The sequence below is a fragment of the Trachurus japonicus genome, chromosome 7 (assembly GCF_045865225.1).
Source record: "Trachurus japonicus isolate A0001 chromosome 7, Traja_1.0".
NCBI lineage: Eukaryota > Metazoa > Chordata > Actinopteri > Carangiformes > Carangidae > Trachurus > Trachurus japonicus.
Window position 1 is genome coordinate 30,849,078 of NC_140913.1, and position 26,865 is coordinate 30,875,942.

Sequence of the window (26,865 nt, forward strand, 5' to 3'; positions counted from 1 at the left end):
GAAGAAATAAATAAAACATATCTTTTTCGTAATCAAGCATTTCCTCATTTTAGCTGAGCTGCATGTTCCTTTTGCTTCTTATGTCAACTACTTGTTGTCAGCTCTGCCAGTTTCATTTCCACTCTACTGTATGACTTTATTGTCTGTTGTTTTTTTGTTTCCTGCTGGATTTTATTTAATTTCATTGTTTTAACTGTTATCCTAATCTTCTCTGTTGAGCACTTTGTACATCTGTTTGATAAGTGCTCTAATAACATTTTTGATTATTATAAGTCTCCATATTTAACTTTTATGACCAGTGTACTAACATTTAACACGTCATAGTATATCTGAAAGTAGGGTTGTGCTATATTTTCCTGATCGCAGTATCCTATTATCTATTTAATCCTAAAAATAACAACATCATCTTGACATTTGCGAATATTTGAGTAGAAGCCGATTGTTCTAATATGAACTGGTGAATGTGTCAAAAGCTGTATTATACCTGAAGGACAATACAGTAAAACATAATTATACGAATATAAAGCATGTTCTCTTCAAAAATTGTAGACAAATTATAGACAAATTACTAATAAAATACTTAAAAAAATATCCTTATATCCTAACGAGACACATAGGAGACACATAGGACAACTACCGTACAATCTGAGATAAAACGCCTGTAAATGACGTAATCATGTCAGTACCTATGTGTTCTCCGCAGGTATCGCAGTACTCTGCGTACAGGGACTCGTAGCAGACGCAGCAGTACGGTCGACTCTCCCTCATGATGTAACGCTGACCGCCGAGCGCCGCTTCGCACTCGAAACAACAGAAGTGCTTCATGTGCCAGTATCTCCCCTCGGCCTCCGTACATTCATCCGCCAGAATGATCTGAGACGAAGAGAAGAGACGACGGTGAAAGAAAGAAAGAAAGAAAGAAAGAAAGAGACCCAGAGGGTGGTGAGTTCATGGGCACAGAAATAAACACACTCCTGTTGGAAAAACACTCAGGATTTAGGTTAAAGAGAGAGAGAGAGGGGGGGAATAAAAGATGCCAACAACCCTCCTGTTTCAGGCTTAGCCATCCTCTGGGTCTAAAGACCTCTTGGTCAGATGTGCCAGATCCAGATAAGTCAACTAATCTCTTAAGTCACAGTGAGAGGCCATTCAAAACAAGAAGAGAGACTGAGAGGAAAAGCTTCGACTCAGACCGGAGAGGAAGTTATGAAATACAGCAGGAGTGGGTGAAGCACCTGTCTGTCGGGGTCCAGGATGAATTTAATGATCTTACTGGACGGATTATCTCTGAGTGAAAACATTTATGTGACTCAGCAGTTTTTGCTTTTACTTTCAGACAGAGAAGAGGAAGGGTGGCAAACAAAGCTATGTAAACCAGATGACCCCTGGACATTTTTGTCCACCTCTCACACTTTCCCAACTCCCCACGGTCAAATGAAAGGTCACTGGGGCCTGATTTTTGGCAAGGAGGTGCATCTTTGAGTAAACTCTGGATATCCCGAGTTTCAGAATGAAAGTCCATTTTTTGGACACGTAATACATCCATGACCCTCGCGGGACAAAAATGTCCACCTCCGCCTATGGGTTTTTTAATGTATTTTAAAGTAAAAAATTTAACTAACAGATATCACCATGAAACTTCCCAAGTTTATTACTCACATTAAGACAAATATTTTTTGTATTACAAGTTTTGTCAAATTTTATGTTTAAATATGTAAATGAGGCAATATCTAATGAAATATGCGCTAATTTCCAGAACTGAAATCTGAACAATGGATAAAGCCCCTTTCAAAATTCTTGTTTTATTTTGTTGACATATTAGAGTCAGAAGTTTTCACTGAGGGGATTTTGGATATCTCTTTTTATCACTCTGTAAGTGAGAAAATACTGTCACCAGCCCTAAAGCCCATAGAGCCCTATAGAAATTATGTGTTTTTGCAGCTAAAACAACTGGCCAGGAAGGGGTTAAAAATTTTGAAACCTATGTCAAAAGTGATTTTCATGTTTAGTCAAGACCCAGCCCTATATGTATGACAAATAACTAGTATATAATATAATCCAGGGGTCATGGAAGTGGTACAAACTGAGGGATCATCCGAGGGTTAAACCAGTTTGTTGCTCTGAGTCAGTCACCTCGTCGCAGGCCTGGCAGCGCGGCTTCAGCCTCTCGGCGTGGTGCCGGCCGCAGTAGATCTGTCCGTCCTGGTAGAAGTAGATGAGGTCGACCAGCAGCTCGCTGCAGGAGGCGCACTGGAAACACTGGGGGTGCCAGCAGCTGCCGTGTCCGGCCCGACTGGCAAACACTGCTATGTCGCCGCCACAGATCTGTCTGCCGCACTGGAAAAAAAAACAGATTTGGGTGGGAAAAGGAGGGGTGGAGGTGGAGGTGGGGGGGTTATTTGGGTTGGGGGGAAGGTGTGGCACAGAGGGAAGGAAGTTAGATCCTTTAACAAACGCTGAACGCTCAAGGTCGCGCTGCAGTTCTCCCTGTAATCATTAAATGAGCTGAACCTGCAGCTACTTGCACCTGAACTTAAACCAGTCTCATAAAAAGAAGAGGAATTCCTCTGCATCGCTCTCATGTATCTTAAAGAGGCGTTCACAGTCAAACACCGATGTTACATAAGGATCCTGCTGCTATAACACGTCTCATTGAGTGTGGCTCTATAATGGAACAAGCGTAGAAGTATTTAGCATTAGTTAAGCATTAAATACTGAATTCAAATTATTACTCATTAGTATGTAGTTTATAAATACAGCACTAACTGTATTTATTCATCTATTTTTTCTTTATTATTGTTATCCTCTCAGAATACATTACACAGCTGGTATTGATTTCTTGGTTCACAGTTATTGTCAAGAAACAAAAAAAGAGGAAAACATCAGCGTATCAAAACATAGCTGTTACAGTATTATAATTGTGTAATGTTAAAAGAAATTGCTGAGAACAAAAACCTGCATATATTTGTATATTTATAAGAAAAAAACTAAAGACAGACAGAAGATGGGATAACAAAAAAAAACAGTTTTGATATGTGTGTATAAGACATATAGCACTAACTGTATTTATAAACTACATACTAATGAGTATTCATGCACTATAAATGAAGAATTCAGTATTTATTAATACTTAACTAATGTTTAATAGTGTGTACTTATTATAAAACGCTGCTTTACCTGCTGACATATGGCTCCCATCATGGTGACGGGGAAGAGTCTGACGTTGCCTCTGCCCAGGTTTTCTCTTTTCCTCTGTTGACTGAACAGACGTAACTCCTTCTTCTCCTCCTCGTCCAGAGAGTTACAGTACTGAGGCTGCACGAGACACATGAACACATTTAAAACTGATATTCTCAACTTTGTATCTGATGATTATAATTAAGAAGTAACAAGTATGATTGATTGTTTGAGTCCCCTATTTATAAGCACTTTTTGCTTCTTTGGGGTTCCCTCTCATCTGTTGCAACTGCTCATGTGTAACATATTTTCTTTCTTAAGTACATGAATGAAATATCTGAATCTGATGATGGAGTAAAATAAACAAAAACAAAAAGGTAAAACTGACACATCTTAATAAATAAACTGACACATGGACTCAGAAGAAATATGTAAACATGAATATAAACTAGGGATGCAGGATAACTGAAGGTACTGAGAATTATCGGCCCGATATTAGAAAAAAAATGACGTCACAGATAAGCCCGATAATGATTTTTTTTTGGCTGATTATTCAAACTTTTCTTAACCTCAGGTGTAAATATAAACTATTAGAAAATGTTATTTGTATCAACATTGGTTATGAGATATCGTACATCCCTGACATGAACCAATGAAATTTTAAAGATGGCCTCACAATGACGGGTGTTGAAACTGGACATTTTTATCGAACTGGCCCACAACTACAGTTTCGTGCTTCAACAGTTTAGGTTTTTTATTCATTTATTTTAATTTTATGCTATTTATTTATTTAATGTTTTTATTTACTTTGTTTTATTTATTTTTTACATTGCATTGTATTGTTATTGTTCATGTATCTCTGCAATTCTATGTTGTTTAGTTGTTTCTTGTCTTGTTTGTGGTCCTTAATTTGAAAATGTCAATAAACAGACCGTGGGGGAAAAAAAACAAAAGAACTGGAAATTTCAAAATGAAACTAAATAAACTACTGTAAAGGTAGGAAAGGTAAATCACAATAGAGCATAACCCAAACAGGTAGAGACAACTGTTTATGTGCAACGTTTTTGTATGAAGATTACTTAACAATAAAAAAGTTTATAAAACTAACACCAAGATTGATTGCTTTACTTATTTTTCATAACAGCATATCCTAAAAGAAAGCTCAGCTCAGCATCAACACTAATAACAAGGTTTTACTGTATTGTGGTTCAGTAAGCCTCCCAGACAGAGGGATTGAATGTATCTGGCATGTTTCCACACTATTACAGTGAAGCCGGAGCGAAGCCAAAGACCTGAACACCTTGGGTCAGCGAGCGTCACAGCAGTGAGTGACGTTACCTCGCTGTCGTGGGCCGGCAGCTGGTGCAGCAGTTGTTTGATCCGGTACCTCTCCCCTGGACTGTTCACATAAGGCACCCTGTCCTCTGGTAAGCAGCTGAAATACTGGTAAACCTGTAGAAAAACAAGGACGGCGGTTTATTCAATTACAGAGGAATTCAATTCAAGCACCGTGCAATTTGTGATGCTGCATATTATCTTTTCCCATCGTTATTATCAAACTGTCTGAGTGTCTGCAGGGACACGTCTGACTCAAAGTGTGTGCAAACTGCAAAGTCTGTTTTTCTGTGTTGCATTCACTGTCTGCATCCGGGGCTGTTACCTGTTCGGGCTTGAGTCCAGGTGGGACCCATGCGTATTCCTCGGAGGCGCAGCCCGAGTCGTCGTCGGAGATGGAGTGTCTCTGGAAGTCTGAAACCAGCTTCGTCATCATCTTCTCCAGCTGGCCCGGCACCGAGCGCACGGCATGCTCCTCTCGCACACACTTGCAGTGCACACAGATTTTCCTGTGCAGAGGAGACACACACACGCACACATTTTTTTCTTCTACACCGCCTGAGGAACATTTTTTTTTATTTGACTGATTTACGACACTAGCTAAAAGAACGTCTCACAAATGTCAAAATCTCTCAATAATAAATAAATTCACATGACAGGTGGAGCGTCAGGTGCAAAAGTCAAAGTGTTAAACTTTGAACACGACTCAAGGCGGCTCAGCCTCTCCTCCACATATACAGTACAGCGGGGAGAATAAGTATTGAACGCGTCAATAGACTTGAATGGTGAACATGCATAGAGGCCATGGAGGTTGAGTGCATTACTCATGCTGTTTTTCCCAGTTCTGGATAACGACACTAACGGCATTCGGACACGTCTGTAACCGCTGCATCAGGATGTTCTGCAACATAAGTGTGTGAAGGTCTTGAGAAGCTCTTTGCTTTTAGAAAAAGGGTGAAGTTCGCACACTGTTGTAGCTCCTCAAATGTTTATTGTAGGCTATAAGATCAACGTTGATCGCCATCGATCTTATAGCCTACTGTACAATAAACATTTGAAGAGCTACAACAGTGTGCAGACTTCACCTTTTTTTTAAAGTCTGTTTATTTGTTAGTCCTGCACCTGTAATACTTTGGATGTGTGCCCTGTCATTTGCTGTTGAAATGCATCCAAGGAAAACTCAATAAAAAGAATTCATTTGATCTTTGTTTTTATCCTTGTTGTAGCAGTAGCTCACAGTAGCTGTGAGAGATTTGCTGTGAGATGTTCGTTCATCGTTTGATGTAAACATGGAAGAACATCTCGCAGCAAATCTCCTGCAGCCACTGGGAGCTACTGCTACAACAAGGATAAAAACAAAGATCAAATTCATTTTTTCCGAACAACTTTTTCATGTGGCGGCTTCAGGACACTTGGGCCAGTACAGACGAGCAGTATGGAGGTATCTGGATGTTTCATTGTGTGTGTTTTGGACGATTCAAAAGTGAACTTTATCCGCCGCCATTATATGAAAACCCGTCGCCAGCCGGACCCCCCCCTGGAACTCCTAAAGCGTTTTGATGACTCAGAAAGTTCTCCAAACCCTTCCTTGGCATGACAGTGAGTAGACAATTGGTGAATTATCGATTTTGGGTGAAGTATCCCTTTAATGGGCTTTATGCACAGCTCCACTACTTCCTGAACTTAAGGCAGCTCCTTTATTTCCTGTCTTACATTATTGGACAAACTGCTTAATCCAGGTGTGTCTGAGTAGTCATAATGGCCACACCTGGATTAATCAGTTTGTCCAATAATATAAGACAGGAAATAAAGGAGCTGCCTTAAGTTCAGGAAGTAGTGGAGCTGTGCATAGAGCCCATTTATGGACATAAATGTTTGGATTTCTTTGTATGAATGCATTACTTGGGTTGTTGCCGACACTCTTCCTTCAGGATCCCCTGGTACAGCCTCCCCTTGTACCACACAGCCCTCCCGTCCTCCTTCTCTTCCCCCATATCCCTGCCGGACTGTAGAACTCTGGACGTTCTCTCTCTCTCTCTCTCTCTCTCTCTCTCTCTCTCTCTCTCTCTCTCTCTCTCTCTCTCTCTCTCTCTCTCTCTCTCTCTCTCTCTCTCTCTCTCTCTCTCTCTCTCTCTCTCTCTCTCTCTCTCTCTCTCTCTCTCTCTCTCTCTCTCTCTCTCTCTCTCTCTCTCTCTCTCTCTCTCTCTCTCTCTCTCTCTCTCTCTCTCTCTCTCTCTCTCTCTCTCTCTCTCTCTCTCTCTCTCTCTCTCTCTCTCTCTCTCTCATATTCGTCCTCACTTCTTTGTGTGTATATTATCTTGTTGCTGCTTTCTTGGCCAGGCCATGCTCGTAAAAGAGATTTTTTTTATCTCAAGCAATTTGCCTGGTAAAATAAAGGTTAAAAGAAAAAAAAAAAAAACCTGGTGAAAATTTCATGTCAACAGCTGTATTAGAAATATATTTTCTGAGAAAAATGCGTTCAATACGTTATTTTCCCCGCTGTATGACGTATTTATCACCACCAAGCAGCTTGTAGATGTCTTGATGCCGCCGACTCAACTGGACTCCTCCCTCTCCCCCCTTCTGCTGCCGCTGCCAACAATTACTAATAACTAAACAGTTGTCACAACAAAAACACACAATCTCCAGCTCACTTTTAAACAAGCTGGGATGCACCACATCGCCAAAATGAGGTCACTGATATGATGATCAGCCTGGCTCGTCGTCAATCCCACGGCAGTTAAGAGTCGGGAGGTGAAGATGGGAGCAGTAATCTCCCTCAGCCTCGTATTACAACCTCCTCTGTCTCTGCACCACATTCAATCTGGCGGCGGCGGCGGCAGTGGGTGTGCCTCCCTCTGTGTGTGTGTGTGTGTGGGACAGGTTGCAGTCAGAATAAAGCCCCACCCTCCTGCCTCTCCACCCCCCCGGGGTTGTAGTTGTGAGGTGTGGGTGTCATTGTCACCTTATAGATGAATGGATGTGTGTGTCACTTGTGGCCATATTGCAGCAGCAGCAGCAGCAGCAGCGTGCATCATCATCACCACCACATGTGTACGTCTCTCTGTTGTGATTGCATAACGGCCTGCCAGCTGGCACTTGTGGCTCAAGTTCACAAGGCACAAAGCTGCTTTATTCCAGCACCCAACCCCCACTCCAACAAAAAAAAAAAGAAAGAAGAGCAGACAAACACACACAACAGCAAGAGAGAGAGAGCTCATCTTCTGACCAATCATCTCCTTAAGGGGAGACACTACGGGTGAATAGGGTAAAAAAAAATTAACTAACAGATATCACCATGAAACTTCCCAAGTTCATCACTTACATTAAGACAAATATTATTTGTATTACAAGTTTTGTTAAATGTTATGTAAATGAGGCAATATCTGATGAAATATGCGCTATTTTGCATACATTTCCAGAACCGAAATCTGAAAAATGGATAAAGCCACTTTCAAAATTCTTGTTTTATTTTGTTGACATAGTATTAGAGTCAGAAGTTTTTACAGAGGGGATTTTGGATATCTCTTTTTATCACTTTGTAAATGAGAAAATACTGTCACCAGCCCAAAAAAATCTGATTTCTCCATGTTCTTAGGAATAAAACGTTGTATAAATCAGGCTTTGAATGATATATCAACAATCCTCTCTGTAAAAACCTTCAGAATATAGAAAGGGATCAAACTGGAAGCTTTGGTGTCTGTAAGTGCTGCTGAAGTGGAGATTTCAGGCTCAGAGTCTGAGGAAAAACTCATTTTGAGAAAACGGCCTTTAAAGACTTGTACTGTAAAATTCCATAGATTGTTATTGTAAATCAGACTTTTACGATTGGTTGCGGATACGGAGGAGATGACAATTTTTGGAGTCTACATCATTGTTCAGGAGAGAGAGAGCTTTACAATGATACCTGACATGACATGGGTCAGACAACAGGCACAGCAAAGTATGTCACAGTAGCTGTTAACTTTTGGTGAATTTAGGAGAAATCTACAGACGAAAGAGACAAACTGAAGTAAAATAACCACCTTAATGTGGATTTTCTACCATTTCTTTTGACTTTTCTGAGAGAATACATGTTAAGGAAGAAAAATAGGCCAAAATCTCAAAACTGATCAGTGCATGAAAAAACAGTGTTTTTGCCTGTAGTGTCTGTCTCGCCTTAAAAGCTCTGTGAAATGTCACCGACAGCCGGTAATAACTACGTGTCATGCGAACGAGCTCGTCCCTCTTCAACACACGCACACACATACACACAAGCACACACGGGTTAATTGTCGCTGAGTTGACAAAACACACAAGAAAGACAAGAAAAGAGATGATGATGATGATACTCTGGGATCACAGGATCTTTTTTTCTCAGGCTCAGGACAATAAATGGTTGTCACACACGCACACGCGCACACACACACACACACACACACACACACACACACACACACGCGCGCACACACACAGACACACACACACACACACACACCAGTTTGGCACCTTGTTGAATGAAGCCACGGTTGGTCGCTGAGCAGGTAAAACCAAATCTACATAATAGTAAAGACTTGGCCGATCCCATGTTGGCACGAAACGGATCGCAGCTTGAGTTTGAAAGTCTGTGTGTGTGTGTGTGTGTGTGTGTGTAGTAACAGAAGGGGAGGGGAGACCTACACACACACACAGACACACACACACACACACACACACACACACACACATTCCTATGTAAGTGGGTAGGAGGAGGACACAGTCGGAGGGACCTGGCATGACGGGACAGATGGCAGATGATGCTCCACCACGTCGTCTCACCCGGTCTCACCCCCGTCAGCAGCGCCCAGACTCACAACCACACACACACACACACAACCCCCCTCCCACACACAGACACAGACACACACACACCCAGCCTCCACATGATAAAGCTGTAAGTGCGTAACGAGGATCAAATCGGTGGCGGGTGCCAACAATCACATGCAAACTGCAGTAATTGACAGACGACAAACGGACAGTTCTGTTTAAATGGACGGATGGATTTGAGTTTTTTGGTAAATCTGCAGGAGGAGGAGTTTTGTGCACAGTCATGCCAAAACATTTACATATATTCATGCTGCATTAATGTAAACCAGAGGGACTCGGACTCAAAGCTGCAACTACAATGTATACGATGCCCCGTCTCCGTGCTACGTGGTTTAAATATGCAGCAGCAGGGGAAATGTTTTCCAAGACACCCGTTTATTTCTCTTATGCAACCAAGTGGTAGTTTAATCATGACTTCACCGAACTTAAAAGCAGCACATTTCTGAAGGGCAGTTCACACTGCAATTTACTGCTAAGCTGAGCCTCGGTACCGGTCAATTATTGGAGCCACAACAAGCCTCTGATGTAACACGACCAGGCCTCGTCCGCCTCAGGACACATTTGGTTCTGATAAACGTCTTGATTGATAATTTTTGTTTTTAGTTTGAGTTGTTGCAGCAGCTGCAAGTTGAAGTTTATAACTTTGTTCATGGTAACAAACTGGTAAGATCAGAGCTGAAAGGATTAGTTAGTTACGAAAACAGTAATTAGCTACAGGCCCTGACAAACCCTGAGCAGCAGAAGTGAAGACAAAATCAAAGTGCAGATAAATGTCATTAATTAAGGAATTATTATATTTCTGTACAGGAACTGTGTCGTCTAGGAGATTAAAACAAGAAAACAACAACCAAGAACTACAAGGTAATTGTAGTTCAGTGATTCCATAACCAGCCATATGTGTTATCAACTAGAGACGCAGCAGATGCTGCTGCTTTGGACAGGAATCCACAATCTGCCTCCACATTTGCTTTGCTGGACTGAAACAGTGTTACAGAGACTGTTGGTGCAGCTGCTGCTGATGGTGATGGTGATGGTGTGTCTTCTGTTTGTGTTTGCTCATTATAGATTACATATAGATCTATATTTGAAAATGTCTAACAAATAATGAGTAAATGACATTCACAGTGTCTTAAATCAAAATAAATCAAAATGTCTTGAAGTTGTTGTTTTCAGCTTAACAGTCAAAAACCTTCAGTTTCTTTGGCACATACATACCACATTTGAGAAGCCTACTTAAAATCTTTTAGGAATCTTAGTTTGGAAAATGATTGATATGATTGATCAGTTATTGCAATGGCTGTCTGTTAACTTTCTGATTATTTCTAATAAAAAGTTCACAAAAATAACAATAAACAAGGATTAAGGCTCGTCGCCCCCCCTCCCCCCGATTCCCAGACTGAGTTTAACCAGTAATACATGATTAGCTTTACTTTGAAATGTGTTTCCTCTAAAAAAAACCAACAACAACATGACACCATATGGTTTAAATATAAAGACACATTATGAGACAATCAGAGGAGGCGTGTGAGCGGCAGCATCACCTGAACATGACGTCACGCTCAACACAGATGTGTGTGTACAAAACAACACGACTGTGAGACTATGACATACAAGAAGCATTATCTTCTAAACACCCACACACACACAGATACACACAAGCCTATAGTTTAGCCACGGCTCCCAAACTTAACGACTGTTTGTGTGTCTGCTCCCTCTAATCTGCTCCACAGTAAAATATGACGCCTTCATTACCTGCTGTAATCATGACAAATTAGTCCAGCTCGACTTGTGGACGTCGTCCCATCCAGAGTTTGTCTTTTTCGTCTTCTCCTTCTTCTGCAACTATAAAAAGGTTTACATCCCATAGACTGAGAGAGACAGATTTTCTACGGCAGCTTCTGTGTCCATGTGGTTAATTTCTCTGTGTGCGCGGCTCTTTTCAACGTTGCTGCCACCCCCGACTCCCCACCACCTCCTCCTCCTCCTCCTCCTCCTCCTCCTCCTCCTCCGAGCTGATAGTGGGCTCAAACAAAAGGCGCCGTCACTGAACTCAACCCTAAACCCTCCACACTAAACACAAACACGAAGGACTCAAGTTTAGTGGATGTTTCTTCTACGTATTTCAATTACTCACTCTGTTTTTGAAGATATGAAACAACAACGACGACAATGACGATGACGATGAAGAGTAAACTCACAGTGTCTTCTCCTCCTCTGACCAAACTGCTCTGACTGATTCATAACAGATGGGTCGATTGTTTGATGCAGTTATTAATCATAGAAAATAAGTAGAGCAGATTTCCAGCCTGTGAGCAACGCTGTGCCGTGCCGAGCCGAGCCGTGCAGGATTTGTCATATTATGTGATCAAGATGGCCATGATGCATGACAACAACAAAGCGTCTCTGGTGAGATATCGACTTCAAGTCTTAGCAAAGTCACGACACTCTGTCTCTCTGAGCTCGGTCCAGCTCGTCCGACGTCGGCCCGTCACTGAGGATGAATGTCAGAGTCGAGAGTCGAACTTTCTTTTATGAATACTTTGATAAAAAAGCAGCTTGAATAAATCAGAGACAGTGATGCTACTGAGCTGTGAGAGCCTCGAGAAAAATCCACGAGATTCACTGGTCAACTTTCTTATAAAATAAAGATTTAGATCAGAAAAGATAAAACAAACTTCACTCCAACTTCTTCAATGTAAAGATTTTCTGAATTTCATCATCTCAATGTCACCTTGACTTGTTTTTCTTTTCTTTTTACTGTTCTCTTTCAAGTTAATTGATAAAGGAAGTTATCACAATGCAACTTTCATATCATAATAATATAACTTTTAAGTCGTATAACTTTATTTATACAGCTATACAGCACCCTTTTTTAAACAAGGTAACAACGTGCTGTACAGATCAAATAACAAGAGGAGGAGAAAACGGTGACAGTAATATGACACCACCCCATCCAGTGAAAAATAAAACAAAAGTAAAAGTAAAAGCCTGTGGATCATGGTATAAAAAGCTGAAAAACTACAAAATAAAACCCCACAAAATGAAAAAATAAAATAAAATAGATGCACCTCTAGTTGCCTAGGGGGTTTAAAATGCCTTTTTGTAAAAGTGAGTTTTTGAAAGTTATTAAAGAGTCAGCAGAAGTCATGGATAGAGAGATGAGGATATACTACGTATCACAGGTCATAAGTACTAATACTGGTGGGAACTCCATACAATAATCCTGCAGTGGATTAAAACGTGAGCTGCTGAGCGCGATGGTCGATAACCGGAGCTGACTCCAGTCGGGTCATAGTGAACCCTTCTCTGAGAAACAGATGGGCCTCGTCCAATAACTCTCTGCCACTAATTAGCGACAGAGTAATTGCCACATGGCCACCCAGACTAATAGTAGATGGCGACTTTGAACGCTTTCTGAAGCGTGGCGGGGACCTGTGGGTCAGGAGTAACTCAATTCACTCTCTGCTGGGCAGCGGAAGCACCATCTGCCCCCCACCCCCACCATACTGCCCCCCCACCCCTACCACACTGCAGTCTCAGCTCTGTCTGAGAAAGCTCAGGATGAAGATGGATCACTTCCCTCTCAGCGAGCATCAGCAGCTGAGCCTGTGGTCGCCGGGCCGACGCTCGCCGTCGCTGGGGGGTGGGGGTGTGGGGGGGTGAAGGTGTGACTCTGAATTGGTTATTAAGGAAGATGCAATTAGCAGCAGACTCTGGGGTCTGGAGGAGTGACCCCCATGAATCTCAATCATCTAATCACTTGAAATGTCTTGACAAGGCGTCTAAATATCCTGAAGGGGAGCGAGCGACCATCATCAATATACTGGTTTTGTTTTGTTTTGTTTTGTTTTTTGGGGAGGAGGGGGGGGGTTCTTTGCACAAACAAATAAAGTTTATGTTTATGTTTATCGATCAGACTGAGAACGGTTGCACCTGTATCTGTATTTCAACGCCATACATCGTGGCCAATATTTTCTCTGCAGTCTGAACAAAGGAAACACCACAACACAAAACCACTGTCACCATGATGCAAATAATTGATAAAATATCAATACAGTGCTTTAAAGACTTGATGTAGTATCACATAATATCTAAGCTAAGTGATCGACTCTATGCTTCTTCTACATTCATAAATAATCAGGTGTTTTTAGACCGATATCTACAACTAGAATTTCCACTAAAAAATAGGGATGCACCAATCAGATGTTACGATTGGTCCAGATATCGACTAAATAGCCAGATTGGGTTTCAAATAATGTGGTTGATCCTTGACACCGATCTATTCACTTCAATTCTTTGTTTGTGACACGTGCTACTTCATGTGTCAGCGGCAACAAACACAAAACAACAATGTTGTACAAAGTTAGTAAATAAATGTTAAAGTCAACCCTGATACCTCAATGTTTTCAAGGTTTACAGTAAAGTTTATCAATTCAACTGTGGTATTGGATCGGTATTGGGTATTGGTATCAGCATTGGGACTGAAAAAGCCAGATCTCTACTTAAAATACAGTGGAAACCGCTTATAGTGATCACGGATATTAGTAATCAACCGCTTATGGATCAAAAGGCTTTGGACAGAATCATTTCTATACAAGTGCTGTTTAAATAATTTGTTTGTAATAATCAAGAAATCAGTGTATAATGTTCAGTTTTGGTCATTTTACGAATGAAAACATTTGACAAAGTATTATCACTGGCTGTTAGTGTTGTCTGTCAAAACATGGATGAATGAAACCTATGGACTTTCTATCAGCCGCATCTTGTATTTCTATCAAGGAAAAGTTATTTTGGGATATATATCATTATGTTTTACCCACCGTCTCATTGAAAAACTATACAAATGGCATTTAGATGATGTTCTGCATAAAAAATGATTTAAAAAAATTGGTTATAGAAATCAACCGCTTATAGTGATCACATAGACTCTGGACTATAAGCGTTTTCCACTGTATTGCAATAATTTAGTGTATTGATATTTCCTTCCTTCGTCTCGATATTTGACATTTCCCTGTGTCACCTTCCTGATCCGTCTTTAATCCTGAACATCTTCAATAAACCTCAGCTCTGTGTCCATACCACACAGATTAAACACACTGTAAACACATTGATGTGTACAGGGGGGGCCACTACACTGTTGGCTGGAGGTAGAGCACGACACGGCACACACACACAGACACACACACACACAGACACACACATGTTTTAGATTACATCCCAACTTCTACGCTTTTGTCTTGACCTGAATAGAAGGAACAGAACTGAACAAGCTCAAAGATACAATTACAGTCTTTTGGTTACATGAAGTTCGCATTCCTGCGCCTGTTGTTTTATTCTCTCTATTCACAACCACCACAACTCGCCGCCGCCGCCGCTGAGCCACGGTTGCCTTCAGCCATGCAGCATTGCCCCATCTGGAACAGAGCATTTGTATCCAGGAATAAATAACCTCCCTTCTTCTTTCTTCCTTTAGATGTGTGGTAAACCTTGTCTTAAAGTCTGGAGCCTTGAAACACACAACGCAGTTTGTCATCCATCCAGTCTCCTTCTGCACGATCGACTCACTGGAGAACTACAAACTTCAACTTTCTGTCATTTCACATCAAAAAAGCAAAAGCCACAGTGAAGTGGAGAAAGGAGGGGAGGGGAGGGAGGTATGAAGTGGTCCAGAGGGTTACTATCACAGCAGTAAGGCCTAAATCTTATTAGCGTGATTGACAGGATTAGACTAACCAAGAGCCCCAACCAGCTGGATATACACTGAAGGAATAATAACAAAAAAAAAAGAGAGCAAAAAGAAAAGGGGGCTCAGATAAAAGCTTGTGAGAACTAAGAAGCCGCTCAAGAGAAGAAATAAATAAATTGTAGTTCAGGATCCCTTTGATAATGGCTAACAACTTTCTAAACAAATAGGTGAGAGAGGAGCGGAGGCAGGCCGACATTTTTCAAGTGGTTTATGCCAGAGTTTAAAAAGCAGTAATTACAGGAACTGAAAGAGTCCTGCAGAGACAAAAACAAACATCTCAAAAACACAATTTATTCATCCAACAAAACAACACTCACTCATTTTTCCGCTGCAGAGTACAGCTCTTTGATTTGCACAAAAGACAATTAATAATATCAGGCAGCAACATAATGCTTTTTCACCCTAAAAGCCTCCTAGTGACCACAGACCATATGGCTCTCTGTGTTCAGTGCAATAAATGACAAATGCTGAAGCGACACACAGGTCTTAGGTTTAAATCGCCGCAGCTCAGACACACACAGCACATGCTGCAGGATGACTGGTGGTTAATCCCGCTGCCCTGTAGTGCTTCTGTTGTCTCGTGAAGATAATGTCGACTCAAACTAAATGCAGCTGTTGTTGATGTTGTTGTTGTTGTGGATGTAAAGGGGCTTAATGGCACTGACGATGACTCTACTACTACTACCACAGAAGAGGCCCGCTATAGGACTGGTCACGTGAGCTGCCCTGACTGGGTCATGTTTGTTGTCCTTTAATGTATATCTGCACTCATCGTTTACACAGATCACAGCTAAGCCGATTTCCTTCGGTAGTAAAGTTGCTGTCCATACTAAAGACATGTGCAAATATACACACACACACGGACACAGCACATGCTTGACTGAACCCAGAAAGACTGAACATCCTTGTAAGAGGTGAATAAATATAAAACGTGACACTTTCTCCCCACAGAGCTGGGACATCTACGGCAAAAATTACTTCCTGTTAACTACTGACAACATTCCTCCTAATATTGAAATAAAAATTGTGTCATTTTGAGCATTTATCAGCAGAAAATGACAATTAGTCAAAGTTCAGACCTTGAATAATGCAAAATAAACTTAGGAAGAGTTTATAAATCAGTTTTGGTGGGATAATGTCAATGTTTAATCCCAGCAGTGGATTTTATAATCTTCCTATAAAATCAGATGTGGTTCAGGTGATCACCTATCAATGTCTCAAGAGTTGTGTTTGTGTTCGTATTGAAAACAAACTGAAATAGAATAAGTGCCATACATGTAGACTCTAAAGATGCTTTTTAAGAAACATTTGTGAAAGTTGTCTCTAACAGAATTGTTTATGCAATAGCTGGTGTGCAAAAAATAACAGTGAGAATCTGTTTTTCTGAGGCATTAAAGTTGGTTATCTGCACACACAGCAGGAGCTCTTGCACACAAAATAGCTAGAGTTTTATTTTACAGTTAAACTGCAGGTATCAACACTGGAAAAGCTGATATCACAAAGTGGCTTTGAGCAGCTAATTCTAAACAATGGCTGCAACCAGAATCCAAAACAAAGGGAGAAAAAAAAGCAGCAGCAGCAGCAGGAGGAGAGACTGGGACTGTACCAAAAGGTGAATACGGAGCAGTAACAAGAAAAACATTTCCTGCAAAGGTAACAGGCTGCTGGTAATGTTTAAGAGTCCTACTAGGGTTCATACCTCCAGCCATGGACACGGAAACCGGGGCACTGGTCTCCACAGCGCATGCAGGGCTGGCCTCGGTCCGGGTCCTCTTCCTCCTGCTGGGAACACACAACACAAACTCACTTCAGTGGCAGAAAAAACAAAACAAAACATGAAGTACAATGGAATAATAAGTTAAAGACACAGATACAGTGAGTTAGTTATAGTTAGTACACACTGTGATGGTTAAACATGGTCCTAGAAACATCAACATCATCCTGAGAGAGAGAGACAGAGAGAGGGGGTGAGTGTTTGTTTCCTCTTAAGCCACGAGCAGAATGCACTTAAGAGTCGATGTAGTTTACTGTAGCAGTGTTGGGGCTGGATTAGGGGGTGGTGGTGTATAGATAAATACTCAGTGACGTCACATAGAGTCAGTTCATGAATATGCAGCATGTATTATATCAAAATCATTAAAATTACCACTAGGCAGTTGCGTATTCTTCAAATAATGACAGAGATAGGGCATAATTATGCGTGTGCAACATAACGCACAGCGTTGCGACTGACAGCATACACAATTTGTTTTCATGCTTATGATATTATTTTTAAAGGGATACTTCATCAAAACGCTTTAGGAGTTCCAGGGGGGGTCCGGCTGGCAACGGATTTTCATATAATGGCGGCAGATAGAGTTCACTTTTGAATCGTCCAAAACACACACTATGAAACATCCATACGTCAGCGAGATTTGCTGCGAGATCCAATGGTTTCCAATGGTTTACAACGACGAACGAACATCTCGCAGCAAATCTCGCGCATGAGCACAAACATCAACAGCCACTGGAAACTACTGCTACAACAAGGATAAAAACAGAGATCAAATACATTTTTTCTGAACAACTTTTCCATGTGGCGGCTTCAGGACACTTGGGTCAGTACAGACGAGCAGTGTGGAGGTATCTGGATGTTTCATAGTGTGTGTTTTGGACGATTCAAAAGTGAACTCTATCTGCCGACTACTTTTTTTGGGGATTTCTTTTGCCAAACAGTTCCTGTGTCTTTCTGAAGACGACTCAACAGGCTGTAGTACACACACCAGGCCTGTAGTGGCGCTGTAACGCTGCCACACAAATACACCAAAAAAGTGGAAAGCTTGTGCACTGTAAACAAACTGTAAACATTACAACAAGTCGTGCCAGTACAAATATGCTGAGCGATGCTGCGTGGACGTGTTTAAGGCGCGGCATCCGAGGGAAGTCCATTGTTGTTGTTGTTACGTTACGTCACATTTTGAGTTTTAACTCAGGTCACAGGTATGAGGTGTATATGGCGCCTGTATATAAAACTTACTCATCGCATTCCAGGCAACCTTTTGTGATGTATCGTGCATGTTGACATCTCGATGACGATGAACTGAACATTACCTCAGACATCAGCCGCACACTTAATTGATTAACCTCTGAGTCTCACTGCAGCTATATTGAGTGTTTTTGAGGTGATAGTTCAGGGATAGATATAAAAAAAACATGTATAAAAAAAAGAAAAAAGAAAAAAAACAGAGCAAAGTCTCAAAAATGTCTTTTGCCAAAAGTGCTGAGTGGTGCATCTGAGCGAGCCAACAGCAACTGACCAGCTTAACAATAAACCAACTACCTCGTATCTGTGTGTGTGTGTGTGTGTGTGTGTGTGTGTGCTTGCAGACCATAGGCTGCAGACATAGGGCTCTTTTTAGAGATGAGAGGAAGGAAGTAGACACAGGATGAGAGCTGCTGCACCCTTTCCCTCTCCATGCAGCCTCCACTTTCCTTTTCTCTAATACCTTCACTGGACCTCAGCACCGATAGGGAAGTTTCTCTCTTTCTTCATCTTTCTTTCTTTCTTTCTTTGAATATGTGAAAATTTAACAAAACAACCAAAAATAACAATAGTAACAAAAAAATAACCAAAAATGATCATCTAACCATATGAAAAAGGAGTAGGAAGGAGTATGAACTTTTAATTTAATCCCAGCCCCTAATATTGCCTTTTCTCTTTTTAGCTTCCTGGTTACTATATAGGTTTGTAATAACTAATTATATTTCTAATTTAGGTATAAAATCATGAACATACTTATTATATTCAACATACACATAAATGCCTATACCTGCTACATGCACTTATGCCATTAGAGACAACAACAACAACAACAACACAAAACTCTGACGCTTTTTGTTTTCCACTCCGCTCCTCAGAGAAGGACAAAGTTTGTGCCTCATCTGTTCTGCATGTAAAAACAACAACAACAAGCTTAACCTGAAACTCACTCTTGAACATAAAGAAGACACTCTGTGCTCCGACTTCACCTCTCAACATGTGAACACATCTCACCACCTCCGTGCATAACTCTCTCACATGCACCCAGACGCTGACAGTTTAATTAGAAAAGCCATAAAATGTAGATATGTGATACAGTTAGGTGCCTGTGAATACCTGCTCAGGTCTGTGTTTTGATCTTTTATTTTTTTCCAACCACACACACAAACACACACTCACACACAGCTGCTTTAAACCACCAAAGACATCAGTATTCATGTCGAACCTGATGTTCCCATGCAGCGTTTTCTATTAAAACGTCCATGCAGTGCAGAGTCTTGCTTTGATTGGAGCAGAGCAGCGCTGGGTTTGTTTTGCTTATCTTGCTGATATCTGTAGGTTGTTGGGTTTTAAGTGCTTTAACTAATGGACTGAGAGACCACACAGATACACAAACTGGGGAGCTATTAGCAGGTTTGCACTTCTCTAACCGTAAAATTACTTTTAATGTTGTTTTTTTTCCTCCCCACAATTAGAAATGATTCAGTTTGAGAAGTTTTATGAATGTTGCTCACAGGGTGGAGGTTTTATAGGATGTACACTCACTCATGACTGCATCCAGTTTCATAACAACACAAACTAGTTAATCCAGAATAGTCCCACATGTCAAGAACTATAATTTACATGCCATTTTTAATTCCTCATAATGTGCCGCACAAGAGCGACATCCACACACACACTCAGGGATCTGACCTGCACCATGTTGTCTAATTAATCACCGCTCTGGTTATTGTTAACAGAGCCAGGTATGAAAGGTGACAGGACGGGCTAAATGAAGCGTACGGCTGATTTCTGGGTGACTGAACCTGTCGGATGTTGTTTCCTTCGAGAGGAGTTCCTGAACTGTCACACACCGACACCGTGACTGAGCCTGGCAGGCGCACACACACACACACACACACACACACACACACGACAAAATGCCTGTACACTTAACACCGGTGTACAGCTTACACACTCCAAAACACTACATTTATTAAAGTTACAGGGACTGAATGTAAACAGCCAGGAGATGAAAACACATGTGGAAACTGTAGCCGACGTGAGGCGACTACATGTCAGAATCCGACAGGGTGTTCCTGACTTTCCATTCATGGAGGGAAGAAATGAAATGACATTTTATATGGTTGTGTTTGCATCCACTCGTGTTCTCTTTGACCTGTTTTTTTAAGTGACGGCCTTGTTGATTTGTCAGAGCAGCAGATCACAGAGAAGTCTCCCTGTTTCAGAGAGAGAGATCTGTGTTCATTTCTATGTCTCTCTTTCATTTAGAGTGATAAACCATGGTGGCTGATAGGGATGCACGATAACTCCTTTTTTCGACCAATACTGATAACCGATAACTTCCTGCTTCTCTTAACCGATAACATTATTAACAGTTTATACACATACCTGAGGTTAAAGAGACCCCGAGGAGTTTGCTTTTGGTTATAAAAGAGTCTCATATTAATGTGTACCCACACTTGTAGATGGGTCCATTTTCGATACAGTAAATATATTGTTTTGTATTTATAGTTATTTTGATATTATTTAGTGGTCGACTCGCCCCGCATTTCCTGGTTTCCCGGACGCTGCCCGGCGGGTCATGGGAATAACGCCACCGGATCGCTGGTTGGCATCGTTTATGGTCGGAACTACGTGGGTATCTGATCGTCTTTGACCTCTGACTTTCGTTCTTGATTAATGAAAACATTCTTGGCAAATGCTTTCGTCTGTCCCACGGAGGCTCAGTAAAGATGAATTTACATGTAACATTACAGCTCTGCCTCTGATTTAACCAAATAATATAACCTACATCTCTACTGTCATCACAACAAAAAATATCACTCTTCAAAAATCAACATTTATTATTGTTTCATATCAATTTAGGGGGCAAATGGACTGAAGATGAGCAAAATCAAGGCAATGTTGGCTCATTATAAATGGCTCTAGTGATGTCATTATCGCACTTATCTGTGTATTTTGACTGACAATTATTGGCCGATAAATACCAGCCAATATCGGGCCGATTAATAATCATCTGATACCGATAGTTATCGTGCATCCCTAGTGGCTGATGTTGAAGCCCTTGTCTGGAGATCGTCCTTGTGAGCCTGAGCCCACCTCTGGCTGTCTAGGTTCATTTTGTGATTGAAAACAAAAGACGTCCTTCTGATCTGAGCGTAACATTATTTGTCTGTTTTCTGTCTGATCGTCTCCAGACCTCTGGGAGCTCGGTGAGATGGAGCTCTGCCTACATTAGATTAAGCGCAGCAGCATGATGATCTGGTGATGGAGTAACGGTCTGGTTTGGGTCTGTCTACACTTACAGTTTTTTTCTTTTTTTTTTTTTGATAATGCTCTCATTCTCTCCACCAGACCACAACCAACGAACCACCAACTAAAAACTGAGAGATTCTCACTCCCTTGAGGACGGACAGCAATTAAGAGTTAAGACGCACGGGTACAAATGTGACGCAATGAATAATGAAGGATTAACAATCCTGAGAAAAGCCTCAAATTTACTTGAAATGGTCCCGTTATTGTGCAAAAAACAGACAACATGAGATCACCACTGATAGTTTAACAAGGTCACACTCCAGGTCCGTTTTGGTGAATAATATTATCTTGGTAAGAAGAAATAAATAAGACGGTCTTTTCCACACCTAAAAGCAGGATGATGTGTGTTTCTGTTGCTGCCGTTGAAGTTGTGGAGGATCTCGCTGGTGGATTTTAAACAGAGCAATGATGACGGACATTACACTTAGGATGAGCACTGTGCTTTTCTGAAATCCCTTTAATCTTATTGTTTTATTTATTATGTTTCAGGGTTTCCACTCTTTTCTTGAAATCATTTTCCAGGACATTTTCAGCTGCTACAGTCTGACAGAGACATTTGTCCCTTATTTTGTACATTTAACCAGTTTGTTTCTATGTTTATTCCTCTCTCAGCCCCAGGAGTCTGATTTAAAGATGTGCAGTCTTTGGCTCTGACTTATCTATGAAATAATCTCTGACATGCTTAGAAATGATGACTAATTTATCATAGAACAATGCAAACATGCTGTTTTTTGTTTTTAAACCGCACCCAAAACAGCTGCTCCTCTATCAGTCACTCAGCAGAGGAGAGAAAACCCTCATGTTCGACGTCCAATACTCATCAACTCAAAGTGGTCTATTGTTTTTCTCGCTAGACACTTCTTTGGAAAAGAAGAAATCCTTGGTGGGGTCTGAAGAAGACAAACAGAGCTCTGCTAGCAGATCTTGTGATGTAAGAACAACTCAAGCTTTTCCAGGACATTTGACCTTTTTTTCTAATTTTCCATGATGTTTTCTTGATGCCTGAATGTTTTTACTTGCCATGAGTAGTCACAAAATTGCTTTTCATTGTTTTTTGAATAACGATTAAAGTCTATCTGTCTATGTTTGTATAGTGTGTGTATAGTATCCGTCTCTTCTATCTCTAAAACATCATACAGTTTAGAAAATCAAAGCAGAGTACGATGGAAAAGTATAAACAAGATTGAATTTACATGTTTTTGCTGCGTTGCTTGTAACCTACATCTGAAAATCATTTAATAATCTATTTCTTTTTTTATTTACTGTATTTTTGTGTCTGCATGGTGGTTTTATTCGATGAGGGTCTTTGTTTCTTCATGGGTTAATGGGTTAATATATTCATATGTTTACGCTTAGTGTTTGCTGTGCTATTTTTGGCAACATTAGAAATTATAAATAGCTTTAAAGGGTAAAGGGAAGGATTAAGGGTAGCTATTAAGCTCATAGCTTTAACCTACTATTTTTTTCAATCTTTTCAATCTATGTCTAATTCTACTACAGTATATGTGCACATGATTGAAAAGAACTATGATACTGAAGATGTCAACTTGCTTCCGATTAAAAGTCAAACTAGATTATGAGAAGGAAAGGTTAATTTAAACGAGTAGAAACCTTTAATTTACTTCTGTGTTCATGTTCTTTGATGATGAAAACACCACCTTTGAGCTCTGAACACTACACTACATCTGCTGCCAGTTCTTAACATTTCCTTGAATGTTTTCTTATCACGGCGGCAGCGTCCTACACGTCAAGGCTACACACACACACACACACACACAGACTTGAGGGTTTCATGTGTTTCCCCTCAGCGCTCCACAAACAGATAATACGCCAAGTGTTGTGACCCAACAATGAGGTCCGTCTATTGTTGTCGCTGTGAGTGAAGGATGTGATGGGAGGGGTGGTAGGAAGTTTCCTCTAAACTAAAGTGTGTGGAAGGTAAATAATACTACAAGCTTCTTTCTTTTCTTTTCTTTTCTTTTCTTTTCTTTTCTTTTTTTCTTCTAACAGTGGGGTTTTTAATCACGTGCTGCTGCCTTGGTTTTGCTTGAGCTCACTGTTGCTACCAAGTAACCGTGTAACCAGGTAATGGACGCGCTGAAAGCCTGCCAGCGTTGTTATCTGACATCAGAGGGCAACCGCACACTGCCTCCGCCGATTTACTTGCAATAATATGAGAGAATGGAAAAGTAATACAGCCGGATGATTTCATCAGAGTGGTTAGAGTAAATAAAATCAATCATTACTACAGTACTTTCCTAAATATGAGGAACAGCTCAGTGTCATTTAGGATTTGCTCCTCTCTTCAGTGTTGTGGGAGGGGGTTAAACATTAACAGGAGAGGTCAGAGGTCAGGGGCCGGCGGTGCTGAGTCGATGCTCCTCTTATAGTGAATTTGCAGACACGTTCGTTCACTTGTCCTGGCTGGAAACGCAGCCCAGGTACAGGTGTTATAATAATAACAATATCAACAAAGGCTCCGTTCCATGACAGTGACTCTGTGAGAGCATGAAACTGAAGCTGAATGGGACTCGGCCATCAATCAGTTTTATTATTTACACCTGCGTTTTTCCGACATAGATATTCAGCAACGTCATAATCTAAAGGTTTATTGGTGGAAAAAATACTGAAATCAATCACAGGCTACTACTGGCTTTAGCCCCTTGTCACTCCTATAAATTCTGTAATATTCGCCTATCCAAGGCGTACCCAAAGTAAATTGAATGCTGTTCTTGAACTGTTTGGAGAATATGGATGGGCTTGGTCTCTTTTGAAAGGTATCACTCTGAAGTTTTTCCCCAAACTGAAATAATCACTATAAGTGCTACTATCATTGAGTAATCTAAGTGGGAGCACACTGAATTAGAATGTTTTTATTCTCGCCTGAATTTTTTTGTTGCAATCAGATGCCTGAAGATGAGTGTAGCTGAGAATTTTAGCTGGAAAACACAATGGGACTACAGCATGAAGCCTTACCTGGCCCCAGTTCAAATTTGATAACAATCCTGCTAAAAATGAGTATTTTACACATGTTTTTTCTAAGTGTATATCTAGGCGTTTTCCTAAAGTTGCCATTGACAAACAATACATGCGCCAAAGTGCAGCTTTTGCAAAGTTACGCATGGAAATGGCGGTGCTGCCTTTTCCCAGGGACCGTGAATGCAGCACATCGTTCGTTTCGTAATTTCATTGGCTATTCAATGCTACAGTGTCATCGGGATCGGTTTCTATTGGCTGAAGCCATTCAGCGCTGTCGGAGGGGATGTTCCTCATACAGACACAGCCACTCATTCGCTATTGCAGGCGGCAGCCGGAGAGAGGGAGCTTGTGATTGGTCGAGTGAGCTGTCAATCGAAAGGTCAGAGGGCAGCGCCATTTTGTAAAGTGAAATAAACATTGTTTTCATGTAAACGCCGGACTTATGAGGAGAAATAAACGGATTTACTGGATATACAATGCGTAATTTCATAAGATGCAGCAGCGGGATGAGGTTATCTACCGGTACAACCGTGTGTTTTGGACTAAATACTTTACTGGATTGGATTTACTGGACTTTTCTGAATGTAACGACACCAAGTTTGTGGGGAAACCCTGTGATCCTGAGCCTGCCCTGACACAAATCGTGAGTTATATCGGCTTTTTACGAACTTTGTTAGCATGTTTATAGTCTGATTCGAGTGTTGCTGTGATGATTATATTTAGGAATGGTCGGCATATCTTTAATCACAAGAGTTTTAGCTTTCCAACGATATGTGGCATGACTATTTCAAGTGACTGGTGACATCCTCTATGACACCTCCCTGATTAAAACCCCCCCGACGGCCCGCCGGCGGGCCGTCGGAATGGCAACAGGCTTTAGTGGACACATTACAAAATTACTGTACAAAGAAAGCATGAAGTTTTGGGAATGATACAATTTGACTGCATGTTTTTTTCTGTTATAGGATCTGACTGTAGATCCATCGGATCAATAACTGTGAAACCAATAGCTTCTGCACTTTCATCCACATTATATTTTGGCTTCTGTACACCTCTGACATGTCAACATCAATTAGAAATCAATATGCTCCCCCACTCAGCCTCCTGTTATTGTACTAGCTGACACAGTTAGCGATTAGATAGACAACTATTTTGAGAATCGATTACTGTTGCTAAAGCATTTTACATCACTTTTAAAGACCTTTTCTCAATGGCTTTCAACTCAAGTTGACACAGACACCTCAACTTTTATCCTGTTATTAGTATAGCTTTTATTTGTATTTTACCTTATTTTAGTAAATATTTTTATTGTCTTGACTTTTATTGTTAATCTATGTTGGTTTCCTACTGTTATTCATATTGCTGGGACTTGATGCACTGTATTGTTTTTAAATGTGCTATATAAAGCTATATAAATAAAATTTTAGTTGAGTTGAGTTTAATAAACTATAATAACGAACTGACAACTTAAACTGTGGAGCCTTTGTGACAGCAAATCAAGAAAGGTACTATATAATTAAACTTTCAAGATAGTGTTGGAGTTCACTGACACTTTCAGTGTAATTACTGAATGTCTAAGGTGGGAACAGACATCCTGAATGTTGAAATACTGTTACACAGGAGATATGCCGCAGGTAAATTACACAATCTATATTAAACATTAGGCTATAGCAATTTTATGTACAAACCCACCAACTGGGTTCAGTAAAAGTAGCAAAAAAAAGTTACTATGATTTGCATTTACCTCATATTAAATCCACTTTAAATGTGTCTTGTACAGAAGTAAGTGTGGTATACTTGTAACTGGATTCACAGTCACTGTCTGGAAGTTGCCCAAGTGTGCTGCTGCAGAGCCAGATGTTTCATGGCCACACAGCTGTCAGCCTGGTCTGAAAACAAGCCTGTAAACTGACCATATTGGCTGCGTTATGGGCACAACTCCAACTGGAGCACGACAATTGAACACAATTGCTGCTGCGGTGGTGGTGGTGATGGAAACCTGACAAAGCCGGTATAATAATAAACACCTTCACGTTACAGCTCCCACATCCCAACCTGCTCAGGTAAGTAGTGTGATGTGGTACACGAGACCATATGGTCTTGTTTCGGTCTCAATAGAGCTGGATTTTTGTTTTATTTTTTTTACTGCAAATGTCACCCACTCACTTTGGTTTATGTAATGTAATTCAATAACTTTAAGATGATTAAAATTGTTCTACAAAAGTAGGCTTATGCTTGTGTACTGTGTAACCATCTGAAAAACCAACAAAAGCAGGTTCTGTGCTGCTGATGTGTTGTTCTGTTCAATCCAAACTATGTTTCAATTAAATATGGTATAGATTTTATATACATTTTCTTTTCTTCTCTTTTTTTTTTAAGTTGGGGAATAATGTAAATATCAAGTCACATGATTATTATGAGAACTGGCAGTGAATACAGACATGGT

The 26,865-nt window shown here is 40.7% G+C and overlaps 1 protein-coding gene across 1 annotated transcript in view; it reads right to left on the reverse strand.

Moving 5' to 3' along the window:
• Nucleotides 1-26,865, reverse strand: part of prickle3 (prickle homolog 3) — a 34,575-nt gene that overhangs the window by 6,987 nt on the left and 723 nt on the right. Inside the window, exons 2-7 of the mRNA XM_085782818.1 lie at nt 16,803-16,885; nt 4,838-5,021; nt 4,516-4,629; nt 3,178-3,315; nt 2,134-2,337; nt 687-873 (exon numbers count right to left, since the gene is read on the reverse strand). Coding sequence (XP_085638944.1) covers nt 687-873; nt 2,134-2,337; nt 3,178-3,315; nt 4,516-4,629; nt 4,838-5,021; nt 16,803-16,885 — 910 coding nt within the window. The remainder of the gene's footprint in view (nt 1-686; nt 874-2,133; nt 2,338-3,177; nt 3,316-4,515; nt 4,630-4,837; nt 5,022-16,802; nt 16,886-26,865) is intronic.